General features: G+C 47.7%; 4 protein-coding genes across 4 annotated transcripts; 3 read left to right on the top strand and 1 right to left on the bottom strand.

Moving 5' to 3' along the window:
- Positions 1–547: 547 nt before the first annotated feature.
- On the bottom strand, positions 548–3,784 carry F5Y00DRAFT_247079 (barren). Its single transcript, XM_048009239.1, has 4 exons — positions 3,555–3,784; positions 2,876–3,470; positions 1,248–2,822; positions 548–1,164 (listed from the first exon to the last, which is right to left on the bottom strand). The coding sequence occupies exons 1-4, from the start codon at positions 3,641–3,643 to the stop codon at positions 895–897; spliced, it is 2,529 nt and encodes an 842-aa protein (XP_047861045.1). The 5' UTR covers positions 3,644–3,784; the 3' UTR covers positions 548–894.
- A 288-nt stretch (positions 3,785–4,072) lies between these two features.
- On the top strand, positions 4,073–7,905 carry F5Y00DRAFT_247081 (Sodium/calcium exchanger protein-domain-containing protein). Its single transcript, XM_048009240.1, has 3 exons — positions 4,073–4,503; positions 4,776–7,376; positions 7,429–7,905. Exons 2-3 carry the CDS (start codon positions 4,789–4,791, stop codon positions 7,757–7,759), a joined length of 2,919 nt encoding a protein of 972 aa, XP_047861046.1. The 5' UTR covers positions 4,073–4,503; positions 4,776–4,788; the 3' UTR covers positions 7,760–7,905.
- Positions 7,906–8,443: 538 nt separating this feature from the next.
- On the top strand, positions 8,444–10,753 carry F5Y00DRAFT_273291 (heterokaryon incompatibility protein-domain-containing protein). The gene is made up of 2 exons (XM_048013149.1): positions 8,444–9,618; positions 9,700–10,753. Exons 1-2 carry the CDS (start codon positions 8,541–8,543, stop codon positions 10,722–10,724), a joined length of 2,103 nt encoding a protein of 700 aa, XP_047861047.1. The 5' UTR covers positions 8,444–8,540; the 3' UTR covers positions 10,725–10,753.
- A 537-nt stretch (positions 10,754–11,290) lies between these two features.
- On the top strand, positions 11,291–12,191 carry F5Y00DRAFT_255513 (eukaryotic phosphomannomutase; the record flags this gene model as incomplete). The annotated part of the gene is made up of 2 exons (XM_048010294.1): positions 11,291–11,847; positions 11,939–12,191. 2 exons carry the CDS (start codon positions 11,291–11,293, stop codon positions 12,189–12,191), a joined length of 810 nt encoding a protein of 269 aa, XP_047861048.1.
- Positions 12,192–12,377: the final 186 nt, after the last annotated feature.

Raw genomic sequence — 12,377 nt, forward strand, 5'->3', positions numbered from 1 at the left:
GTCTCGGTCTTGTTTCATTATATATACCTTAGTATATTTATCTTTTCTCGCCACGGGGCGGAATGTTCAACGCCCGATGGATAAGCTGCGATCTGGGAGGGCTGCTATCGGTTGCTTTGTGTACGTTTTACGGCTGTCTTGGTATAACTGCTTCGTTTAGTCGATTATAGCTGGGAGGTGGCCGTAACCCTAACCCTTTTGTTGTGAGGGTTACACAGCAATGGAATAGGAGCGATATATATATCGTTGCTTATCAAAATCAAAATGGTCCAATACATATGATTGGTGATGGTGAAATAATAACAATGTAACCCTAGTATACTCGGGGTACATATGATACAACAAATAACTATACCAAACTATAGGTAGGCACTTCTACATACCTGGGTTGAACATTGGAAGAAGACAAAATGCTTCTTAAATATACATATAACGATTCGCAACATTAAATGCCGCAATATTATACACAGCATTTGCATACTTGAATATAAATAGGTAATTTAAAAGGCACATAGAAGCCGTCTAGAATCGAACGACGAAAGTATTTGCATTAGGTACCTAGGTAGGTAGATACGTGGTTACGCTCCATGCAGACGTACAGAATATGTATACTACTCATTCATAATCTCGTACGTAACTCAGTAATCAAGTTGCCTAAAGTAAGTGGTGCGCCGACCACGAGCCGCTTTGCCATCATGGCTACCACCGTGCCAATTCCATCACAAAACGATCGCTTGCCTAGGTACTTTACTCATTGACATGTCTGTTCCACCCTAAAACCTGTCCGAATCGTCACATCGTGTGCGTGCGTTAGGTACCTGGTAAACTATTTTTTTTTCCCCTCGCGACTATCCCAAAAGTTCGATAGCGAATGTCATATACGACACGCACGTATCAGGCCTCGCCAGTCACTTCTGCGGACCAATCCCTCTTGATCTCAAGCTCCAGGAGCTCGGGCGTGTTTTCGATTACGAGACCCTTTTCGTTGGCTAGATGCAACAAGCAGATAAAGCAGAAGCTGGTTGAGATGTCGTCCATGACCGACCTGGGATACACGGACTGTAGGTCGTTCATGACTTCTGTGAACTTGAGTGTCTCTCCCTCTCCCTTTTTGATCCTCTCAGGGTCCTTTGCTGGAGTAGGAAGTCCGGTGTTGTTACTTTCCTGTAGTAGTGGGTTAGATTAGTCCGAAAGATTAATTTACGATCCCTCGGGTTTAGGGGGTATATTTCATTCTGGTAACTTACCTCCTCTACATCTGGCAATCCTAAGCCCTTCCAGAGTTCCTCCTTCAACCGACGTACATCTACCTTCTTTGCTACGCGAGCATATTGCACGTACTCGGGCCTTAACCGGCGCGTGGATGTGACCAGCTGCGTTCCGAATCCACCGGTCGTCATGCCGTTATCGAGCATACCGGTAATACCGATATCCTGTGTGGCAGGGACGTCGGCACCCGGCGAGAAATGATCCCTAGCATCGGCAAACTCGTCATCATCATCGTCCAGCATGCCGCCACCGGGTAGCGGCATCTCGTCGTCGAAGAAGTTGGCGTCGTAGTCACCCGTAGGAAGGACAGTATCCTGGTCGGCATTCTGCATTGGTTCCCTTTGGGCCCAGAAGGCTTCGTCCATATCACCTGGGATGACGTTCTTATCCTGCTGGTTGGTGCTTCCGAACAAAGCCGCCTTATTGCCAAAGCGGCTACGACGACTTAGGCGAGCCTTGGGTTTGAGGAACAGATTAAGAAGCTGCGTTGAGTTGAAGTGCTTGTCGTCGGGGAGTAGATTTCGGGTCTTCGACTTCCAATCCTTCTTGGGTAAGGAGATGGCAGAGTTACTTGCCGCCTGGGTAAAAATAGTCTCGGCCACTTTCTGATCCAAGGGAGATGCGAAGTCTATCTCGAAAGGTTCCTTTTCCTTTCGCTGGCGGGTGCTTGTCTCGGGCTTGTTCGCGTCCTTGATCTTCCGTATCCTCCAGTGCTCCGGGCCAGCCCAATTTTTCTGGAGAGCTTGGTCGAAGTAACCTAGGATATCTTCGTGCATCTTATCGGCGCTCTTAGCATGATTCATGGACACAACGTAGTCGCCGTTCTCTTCATCGATACCGTCGACACCATCCCCACCGTCGCCCCCAACCATTCCGTCGTCGGTGCCAACTGTATAAGGTCGCATCTGGGGTTCAAGCGCGGCTTCTCGTGCCCAGGCTTCGCCACCTTCGCCGAATGCGACATCAAAGCCACCCATGGCCGTCATATCGTCAAAACCGGCGGGATTATCATCGTCAATAAACATCCCGGACTTGTTGCCGACGCCGCCACTTCCGCTTTCATCCTCATCCTCATCTTCCAGAGCGCGTAGGAACGGGATGTCCAGAGAACCTGATGGATTACCAAGCTCAAAAGTTTTTAGTGACGGGCATATATCTTGCTCATCTAATCTGGTGAGGTCGGGAAAGAACTTGGCGGCAAGGGCGCCAATATCGATTTCTACGTCTTCCTCTTCTTGAGCTGGTTGCTGTTCGGTGATAGTAGCTTCCTGCTCTTCTTCCGCTTCTTCGTCTTCGTCTTCGGGGCTGACGTCTTCTCTCCTTCGAGGTTTAATACCGTCTGCAGAAGCGTCGTTGGCATCGTCGCTACTGTCGAATACGATACGACCCTTGCCGTCAATCATGAGATGATTCAATAGGAGACCTTTGGCACCACCTTCGTCAAAATCTGCTGAAGCTTTCTTGAATAATGGATCCACCGCGAATTCTAATTCGAATTTCTTCAGCTGCAATGAAGCGAAGGACGGCGCAAGAGTCGCTTCGGAAGACCGTTGCTGCGAAATGGTTAGAATGTTTTTTGTGTTGCATACTGAGATGTGAAGCTCACCCGCTTCTTCGACTTCTTCTTGACCACATTGCCATCCTCATCTACTTCTTCTTCGCTATCCTCGCCCTCACCATCGCCCTCCCTATCCTTCTTCTTGGAATTACTGTCGGCTAAACCGCTTAGCAGCTTGCCTGTCTCCGTAGCTACGCTGTCGACTCTGCTGGTATAAATCTTGACGCAACCATCTAAGGTGCAACTTGCTCTCTGAAAGTTAACACCGTCTCCGTCTTTCAGTAGGGACATATCATGGAAGTAATCGATGAGGGCGAAGTTCCAAGAGTTTGTGGCGTTAATTTTGTTGTCGGTGGCCATCTTCATCCATTCTTCAAAGTTGGCTAGAATGGGCACACGTTTCATGGGCGTCACGCCAGTATTGGTACCGGCTACATAGACATCGTCGTCGTCATCCATAACACGTCGTGGTGTATGGGGGTTTGAGCGGGGAGTACCATTTTCACCGTCGGCCAGCCTGTGACCGACTTTCTTCGCAGGCGTAGCCGCAGCCGCCTGCAGTTCGTTAATCTGTTTTTCGTGGAGGGCTCTTCGCGAATGTAATCGTCCCCTCTTCTCTTGGACGTCGTCGTTAAGGGGGATTCTAGAATTTGGCCGTGAGATTTTGGTTGCTAGGGGGGTCATGACAGCTGAGCGACCAGCGTAAACAATTAATAAGTTGACTTACTTTAGGGGAGATTTGAATGGTGAACCGGAAGAACCAGTTGTCGTTCTACTGCCTGCGCTGGCGCGAGGGGCACGAGCTACTCGAGGCATCTTTGGCTGTTGTTTTTGTATTACATGTAAAATCGGGGGACTACATGCGAATTGTTTGGTCGGGGTTGAGATGCAGGTCGCTTCAAAAGTCTCTTTCGCGTTTTCCGAGTTGACAGGTTGACCGGCAACTTTGATTTCAACTTTGCGCAACATTCAAACATTCAAGTAAACAAATCGGAAATGCGCTAACCTCTTTGGCTGGGATATGACTGGGCTGGATTAGCTTAGGTAAGGTTGGGCTACCGATACTGTCTCCTTAGCCCCTCCCTAAGGTTCCTTCCACCATCCCGCATCGTAAATCCACGCCACATCACTGGTGGTAAGGGTACTAAGGTACATCCATAACACGCGGCGTGTGGCTAATTCATCCATTAAATGCAGGTGGAAGAGGGAAAGAACAAAAAAAAGAAAACTCCGACTGCCTGTCTTGGCTGCTTGGCAACTACGTAGACGCTACCTAAGTGGGACTTTTCGCCCAATGCAATAGAACCAATTCAAATAAGATCGTACATACTCGAATCGTTTAAACCTTCCAAACTGTCTTTATCTTGGGATATCTACCGACCTGCCGACTTACCCCATGTCCCCATGTTCACTTACCATTCAACTTTGCATACTTGACGTCAGTGTAACGCAGTCCGTTTGAGGCAACCAAGGCGATTGCCCTGGAACCCGGTGGTTTGGGAACGGTAGTGATGCATTAGCCAAGTTACAAGTCATCGTCACAAGTCATCGTCAGGCGTAGCTTCGACGTCCACGTCAATTAAGAAAACATACAACATACCCGACCCGACGTACCACTGGAGAGGTATTACCGCGTATCTATCGCGTAATTCGTCGACCTTCTGTTTTAAATATAGGTATATAAAAGTGTTTACTATACTTAATCGTCATCTCGACACCGCTTGATACTCGATATCGCCCCTACAATAATTCCTATACTTCCTTCTTCTTTTTTCTTTTTTTCCCAATTCAATCTTAAGTCTCCCCATCCCTCATGTCAAAATAGACTTCCTTATAACAAACCATTCTCTTATCAAGTTCGTCAATTACCAGTTACCAATTACCAATTCGTTTCTTATAAGCTTATATACGCCATCTCTACGATGGCAGTTTAACATATAGCCAACAGGGATAACTTAAACATGTATACCCCTGTGCGTGGGAGGAGGGGATTCACTTCCCGTCCATTTTATACTACTCTGTTTATCCTCACTCTCATCGCCACATGTAGCCTTTTTATCCGGGGACCAGCAGTATCGTTATCGTCATCGTCAGAACAGCGACCAAGTTTATCCCCGCGATCTGGCGAAGATTGTCGTTTAGTCCACCAGGCCGACGATAAGTGTGCCTTTGTAAGGCGCAATTGTCACGATGACGAAGCGGGTCTCATAGAGTATTTAACCTTCTATTATTGCGACCTTGAACGTGTAAAGCCTCTTGCCTTTATCGTATTGGCCCTCTGGCTAGGACTGTTATTCACCACCATCGGGATAGCTGCGAGCGACTTTTTTAGCGTCAATCTCAGTACCATTGCCACCATCCTTGGCCTCAGTGAAAGTCTTGCTGGTGTCACTTTCTTGGCCTTTGGAAATGGCTCTCCGGATGTGTTTAGCACCTTCGCTGCCATGAGCTCTAACAGTGGTAGCATGGCCGTCGGGGAGCTGATCGGTGCCGCAGGCTTTATTACATCCGTCGTGGCCGGCTCTATGGCCTTAGTGCGCGAGTTCAAAGTCGGTAGAAAGACATTCGTGCGAGATATATGTTTTTTTATAGCAGCTGTCGGCTTCGCCATGGGATTCTTGGCCGATGGAAACCTCCATCTATGGGAATGCAGTGTCATGATCGCATTCTACATTTTCTACGTCATCGTTGTCGTTGGCTGGCACGCAGTTTCCAAAAGAAGACGAGCACGACGAGTTAAGGAGGCTCTATCTCGCAGCCACTACTATACACCGGCAAGCGAACGTAGCAATGACGAGTTAGAACCTTATAGAGACGACCCAGACGATGAAAGCCCACGGCCCATGGAACGTCGTTCCTCGGCGAGGAGTGGGACTAGCACTACCGATTTTGGTATACTGGAACGAGGACCCAGGATCGAGGTTGGTGCACCCGACGACGATGACGATGCTGATCGCGACCAGCATGTCGCCGCGGAGATGGCAAGCAGCATGCGTGTGAACCGCCCGCGCGGAAGGAGAAGCAATAGCACGACCATAACCCCAATTCGGCCTAGTTTGGTTGGTGCGCTTGAGTTCAGATCAGTATTATCATCGCTACAGGAGGAAGGAAACGTTCGTATGCGGCCATTATGCCACTCTCGAAGTACTTCCGCCGATCTTCTACGGACAGGACACATAGTCGTTCAAGGGGCCAAAGGCACGCAAACGATTCAAAACATCGATGATGCTTCTGTTGCCTCCAGGAACCGAGCGCAGTCGTCCGGCGCCCTACCAATTTATCTTGATGCTGACCTTGCACCTCGAAAATCGTCAGAGGATAGAGGTAGAAACCCCAGCCCACGTACCATAGGGGGGAAATTGGCCCCTCCATCCAGTGACGAATTCGGTGGCCTCCACGCAGATAATTCTGCTCCAGAGGATCTGTCACCGAATCTCCGCCCACAGTTGCATCGCCTCCGCATCCCAAGCCCGCATGGCAGCGAAAGGTCCTCGCCATCATTATCACCGTTTCCGGCATTTACGGAATCACCGCTCGTTCTTTCAGAGTCTTCTCAACAGCCCCCGCACCTAATAGTTCCACCCACTGCCGAAGAACGAAGCCCTTCTTTTCTTAACTTTGTCCAACACGCAAATTCGAAGCCCATTAGGTGGTGGCCCTACCGGATATTACCCCCACCACACGTCATAGTTAATACTCTCTTCCCAACTCTTCAAGACTGGAGAGGTAAAAGTATCTGGGATAGATTTGTCAGTATCATATCTGTACCAAGCATATTCTTACTGGTCATCACGTTGCCAGTGGTAGAGACCGAGGCAACAGACCAGGGCTCAGAAGAAAGCATTGTAGAACAACCAATATCAGGCCAGCTGGAAAGTACAGCAGTACCGGTGTCCACAGAGCTAGGTAGCTCTATTGAACCCGAAACGGAGTGGCAACGATATAGACGACGCGCAAGGTCTAGAGCTTCTAGTCGCAGCCATTCACCCAGTCTCATCTCTGTGACCGCACCAGATAATACTCAGGGGTCAGACCAAATTCAAGTAGCGCCAAACCCCCCTCCGTCAAACGTGCAAATCCCAAAACCCGCCCCAGACCTCTTACAAGATAGCTCAATACTAGGTGAAGATGAACAAGGGTGGAATCGTTGGCTCTTAATTGTCCAAGTTTTTACCGGTCCATTATTCGGCGTGTTCATCGTTTGGGCGAATATGGTCGAGGATCTTGACCAACCCGTCCCAATTTTCATAAAAGCCCTATTGGTTTCACTTGCTTGTTCCCTAGTTCTACTTGGAATTATACTTATGACTACGTCGCCCGATCGCCGGCCCAAATACCACTTCTTATTCTGTTTTTTAGGTTTTTGCATATCGATCGCCTGGATATCCACAATAGCTGGAGAGGTGGTCGGGGTACTGAAAGCATTCGGTGTCATTTTGGATATATCAGAAGCAATATTAGGTCTTACCATCTTTGCGGTTGGTAACTCAGTGGGGGATCTTGTCGCAGACGTGACTGTCGCACGACTTGGATACCCAGTCATGGCTTTGTATGTCGACACCTAAACTAAAAGCAGTGTTTATTTGGCTAACATTTCATAGATCGGCCTGTTTTGGCGGTCCGCTGTTGAACATCCTCCTCGGCATTGGACTCGGAGGCGCGTACCAGACGATACATGCGGCAAATAAGAAGAAAGCGAAGCACCCCGATAGGCCGATACGCTATAAACCGTACCGTATCCAGGTCAGCGGGACGTTGATGATCTCTGCCATAACGTTGCTTGTCGCCTTGTTTGCGTTGCTAGTTATCGTACCGATGAACAAATGGGTTATGAGTAGAAAGATTGGCTGGGGTCTAATCGGACTTTGGTCGATCAGCACGGTGGCGAACTTGGTTGTCGAAGTGGCAGGAGTCTGGCAGGAAATAGCGTAAAGGCTTTTAGGTTCGGATATAGAGGTTTCGATTTGACTTTATATTAGTACGGCAGAACGGGATTGTTACGTTTTTGTGCTATAGTATATCCAATTAGCGAGACTATTGATCTTATTTGAAAGTAATGTTAAATCACTTATATCATACCTACTTAGACTATCTCTATTAACAGAGGTAAATATTGGGAAAGTATCTTACCTGAATACCTTACTGTAACGCCGCCTAACAAGGCGGTGTGTACTAAGATAGCCAGAAGATTCTACTGCAAGGAGTAGACAAAATCGTCCTATTCGGATCTGATTCGCGCTTTAGTATGAGAACTATACAGTAATCCCGCGCGTCGTTTACACAAGATATACATACCTAGCGACAAGCTCGCTAGATACGAAGCTATAATATAGAGGAGTATGTGTTATTATAACCTAAGGTATTCATGATAATAGGTAGTGCTGAATTAGCTTTGCCGAGCTGACTTGCTTTGATTATACATGTATATCAGGTTACCTTTCATTGGTTAATTTTCTTGTTGGGTTGTATTCGAATCAACAACCTCGCATAAGATGGAAACCAACAGCATATACTAGTTTACCTTTCAATATATCCCACGTCGTATTTCATACAGATGTAGCCAAATATAAGGTATGTAATATAGCCCCCTTTAAACATGCTCGATCAGAAGTGACCCCGCAGGACTATTAAAAAGATTACTTGAAAATCAATCCCATGAAGTCTTGTAAGTTTTCCCTTTTGGACGGTCCTAATTCATTCTTGCTAGCACAACATGGCTACAAATTCAGAATCGAATTCTCCTAGCTCGAAAGCTAGAATCTACGCTCCTCTTGGGCCTAACCAGGCCAGATTTATCGAAATCCTACCTTCTGATGACGATGACCAGTCGGTGAGCTGCCTGCTCCGAACCGCTGAATTGACGCCGGATCTCCACTATGCTGCTCTATCTTACGTCTGGGGCGATCCCAAGGTCACACGAGATATTCTAGTTAACGGGCACATACTTCCCGTGACTACTAACCTCGCGTGCGCGCTATGGTATTTCCGAAAAGGGGGCTTCCCGCGTCACGACAACACAGAAAAGATACGTCTTCTCTGGGTGGACGCTATTTGTATCAACCAGGAAGACACCCCTGAACGTAGTCACCAAGTAACATTAATGGGGACCATCTTTGGCAATGCGAGCTCGGTTTTTTCATGGCTTGAAGATCCCGGACTTAGGCATCTCGACGCTGTATTTCCGGTTATCCGTGAATTCTTGTCCATGGTGGGCTCTATCTCTCAGCCACGGAATAGAGATGCAGACGAACGCCATACCGGTATGGGAAGAGCAATCCTTGACTGGCTGGTCTCGGAACCCGAAAGACTGAAGCCTTTGGCGAAATTATCAAGGTGCACCTATTGGACGAGAATATGGATCGTCCAAGAAATGGCCTTAGCAAAGTCGCCAGTAGAACATTGGTTTATCTGTGGTCACGACTCTATCACCTTTAGGGAAATCGCTCTATTTGATGCCGCCATCCTAAATATATTTGGACTGTTTTTATGTTCGGAGATAAACATCTCTACGGTAATGCGCCGTATGCTGTGGCGTGTGGTGCACATGATGGTGCAAGATGTAATAGAGAAGATTCTATTTGCGGTAGAAGATGAAATGGGTATTATGCGAATTGACGGCAAAGATAAGTTTGTGAATAGCTATATAGAGCGGGCTTCTTCGGTTCCCCCAATGCTGTCACAGTTAAATCTGGAGACGATCATCAACAAACACAACTTGAGCGACTCCGTGTTTCTGTTTGGAAAAATCGCTGTGGTGGGGTTGCATACCTCTGCTACTGACCCCCGGGATAGTACGTAATGTTAAGTTTGACATGCCTGATTCCCTTAGATATCTTACTACAAGGAGTAGTTGCTAACCTTGGCTATCTAAGTGGTGTACGCAGTGCTCAGTATAGTTTCTAGCGACATCATACCAGACTATACCAAGTCTGTAAGAGATGTTTATCTCGATGCCCTCTTACGCGACGCTATGGAAGATACGGTGGGAGCCTATTTGCAATTTTCTGGGCTTGGTCATAATATGGAGAACGAGCACGACCTTCCTTCCTGGCTACCAGACCTCACCAAGTCAACATCGTGGCACGATCCCTCGTTTAAAATTGGGCAGCTTTCGAGGCCTAAGTTGCTAGAAGGGGTTCGTCTTCGTGAGCCGGAGATGGTTAATCGGGGAATCCTCCTCATCCAGGGAGCAGCATGCGGCTCTATAAAACATATTAAACGCATCCCAAGGCTTTGTAGGGAATTCGGGAAAATGATATATCAACTCTGTATTGACTATCTAGTTGATTGGGTGATTCCTGGTGAGACCACAACCGGGATAAGGCAAATTATGTTTAAAAGGCCATTGCAGGCCCTCCTAACCGCTTTGTGCTGGGATGGTTTGAATGATGATGTTTCTCATTTTGAGGACTCCCGTGGCATCCACTTGCCCAGGCTTAGTTGGACGTTCTTGAACATACTACTCTTCGGCGGTAATGTATTATCCGAAGACGAACGACGAGATGCAAGAAGACGACTTAAGCTTCCTTGGGGAGTTCGACTGGAAGGGTTTATGGCAAATTGTTTTGTGGATGTGAGAAGGGTTGTCTACAGATCATGCGATAACTGGGAGCAGTTCAATTTTCTTGTCCGCCGCGTGGAAGGAAATGCGGTTCTCTTCCAAACCTACGATGGTAGGTTAGGTAGTGGACCTAGCGGCACGAAACTTGGGGATATTGTCTGCGCCGTTGACGGAACTCCATCTCCAATCCTCCTAAGGAAGGATAAGCTGCAAGAGAATGGAAGCTCGCATTTGGTACATGTGGGAGTATGCTTTGTTGTAGGCTTATTAGATGAAAAGCCTGCTGAGATGGTCAAAAGAGGCGAGCTGGAAATTGAGACGTTTGAGATACACTAGGTCTGAATAGTTACAATAGTTACAGTATGAACTTGATATATGAAGATATCATGTAAATAAGTGTGTAAGTGTAGCCCCTATTTCGGTACGTTCCTAATGTACTTCCATTGTTACTAATCCCCAGGAAGAGGTACATGGTACTTGTACTAAAGAACCGAGTACCTACACTAGTCGCGCTGGTGTGGAGCATGTGGGACATATTGAACTTCAATTGGTGCATCTTTCCCCCTCATTCCCTGACCCTGATCCTGACCGCCTTCATTTTAACACAGTTTAACACGAGTTTAGTGTATTTGTACACTGCGCCAATACACCAAGTACCTCTTAACCCCTCCCCCTCCATTTTCTCGATTTCAGGGGTCCAAGTATTTAATTACTTACCATCGAGAGACGCAGTTACCTTCAACGTAGACGAAGACGAAGGCGATACGTACTTTCACAAGATTAAAGACACGCGTCCCAAACGAACTCGAATTTCGACTTCTTCTTTTTCCTCACTTTGTTAACTCCTTGACTGTGCCTAAAGAAAGAAAGAAAGAAAAGAAAAAAACAACTAAAATTCCAATATGGACGCCGGTGCCCCTCCTTATCCTCCCCTAGAGGACCGCCCGATCAAGAACACCATCGTCCTCTTCGATGTAGACGAGACACTGACGCCGGCGCGCCGTGCTGCTTCGCCCGAGGTTCTTCGCACGCTCGAGCGGCTACGACAGAAGGTCGCCATTGGATTCGTAGGAGGATCGAACTTACCCAAGCAGCAAGAGCAGTTAGGCGCTGCTGACCGCCCCGTCACCTCCATGTTCGATTTCTGCTTCAGCGAGAACGGTCTGACAGCCTACAAGATGGGTGCCGAGCTACCCTCAAATAGCTTCATCAAGTGGCTAGGCGAGGACAACTACAAGGAGCTCGCAAACTGGACTCTACACTATATTGCCGACCTCGATATCCCTATCAAGCGAGGTACTTTTATCGAGTTCCGCAACGGCATGGTCAACATCTCTCCCATCGGCCGTAATGCTAGCACTCAGGAGCGCAACGAGTACCAGGCATATGACGAGAAGCACAAGATCCGAGAGACTATGGTCGGCAAGATGAGGGAGAAGTTTGGGCACTTGGGTCTAACGTGAGTTGACCTTCCCTTTATATCAATCCCAATATAGAATAATGGGGTAAAGGAAGAGAATAGCCCAAGCTGACTTACTAAATTAATCTAGCTTCTCGATCGGTGGCCAAATATCCTTCGACGTCTTCCCTACGGGTTGGGACAAGACGTACTGCTTGAAGCACCTCGAAGACGAGGCCAAGAAGCCCGGCGGTATCCAGTACACCAACATCCACTTCTTCGGCGACAAGACCAGCAAGGGCGGCAACGACTACGAGATCTACGTCGATCCCCGCACCATCGGTCACTCCGTCGAGGGCCCCGAGGACTGCATGAGGCAGATAAAGGAGACCTTCGATATCTAAGGCTCGAGCTAAGGAGCAGGGAATCCTACGACGATGATGGATGATGAATGAAGAAAGATGATGACCGAGAACCGCCTGATAGATAGATCTGGCTAGACCATGTTGCATTTGCGCATGAATGAAATAAAACAAAACAAAAAAGAGAATCTAAAGAGAGTAGAGAGTGCTTGCTTAGGCAACTCACGG

This window comes from Daldinia vernicosa (assembly GCF_022497035.1).
Source record: "Daldinia vernicosa strain CBS 139.73 unplaced genomic scaffold F5Y00scaffold_61, whole genome shotgun sequence".
NCBI lineage: Eukaryota > Fungi > Ascomycota > Sordariomycetes > Xylariales > Hypoxylaceae > Daldinia > Daldinia vernicosa.

Bases quoted from the DNA above. Each gene is read 5' to 3' on its own strand.
- F5Y00DRAFT_247081 (XM_048009240.1), top strand. From the start codon at position 4,789: ATGTATACCCCTGTGCGTGGGAGGAGGGGATTCACTTCCCGTCCATTT. The intron at 7,377-7,428 runs GTATGTCGACAC...AACATTTCATAG, and splicing joins GGATACCCAGTCATGGCTTT to ATCGGCCTGTTTTGGCGGTC.
- F5Y00DRAFT_273291 (XM_048013149.1), top strand. From the start codon at position 8,541: ATGGCTACAAATTCAGAATCGAATTCTCCTAGCTCGAAAGCTAGAATC. The intron at 9,619-9,699 runs GTACGTAATGTT...TGGCTATCTAAG, and splicing joins TGCTACTGACCCCCGGGATA to TGGTGTACGCAGTGCTCAGT.
- F5Y00DRAFT_247079 (XM_048009239.1), bottom strand. From the start codon at position 3,643: ATGCCTCGAGTAGCTCGTGCCCCTCGCGCCAGCGCAGGCAGTAGAACG. The intron at 2,823-2,875 runs GTGAGCTTCACA...ACCATTTCGCAG, and splicing joins AGAAGAAGTCGAAGAAGCGG to CAACGGTCTTCCGAAGCGAC. The intron at 1,165-1,247 runs GTAAGTTACCAG...CCACTACTACAG, and splicing joins GATTGCCAGATGTAGAGGAG to GAAAGTAACAACACCGGACT.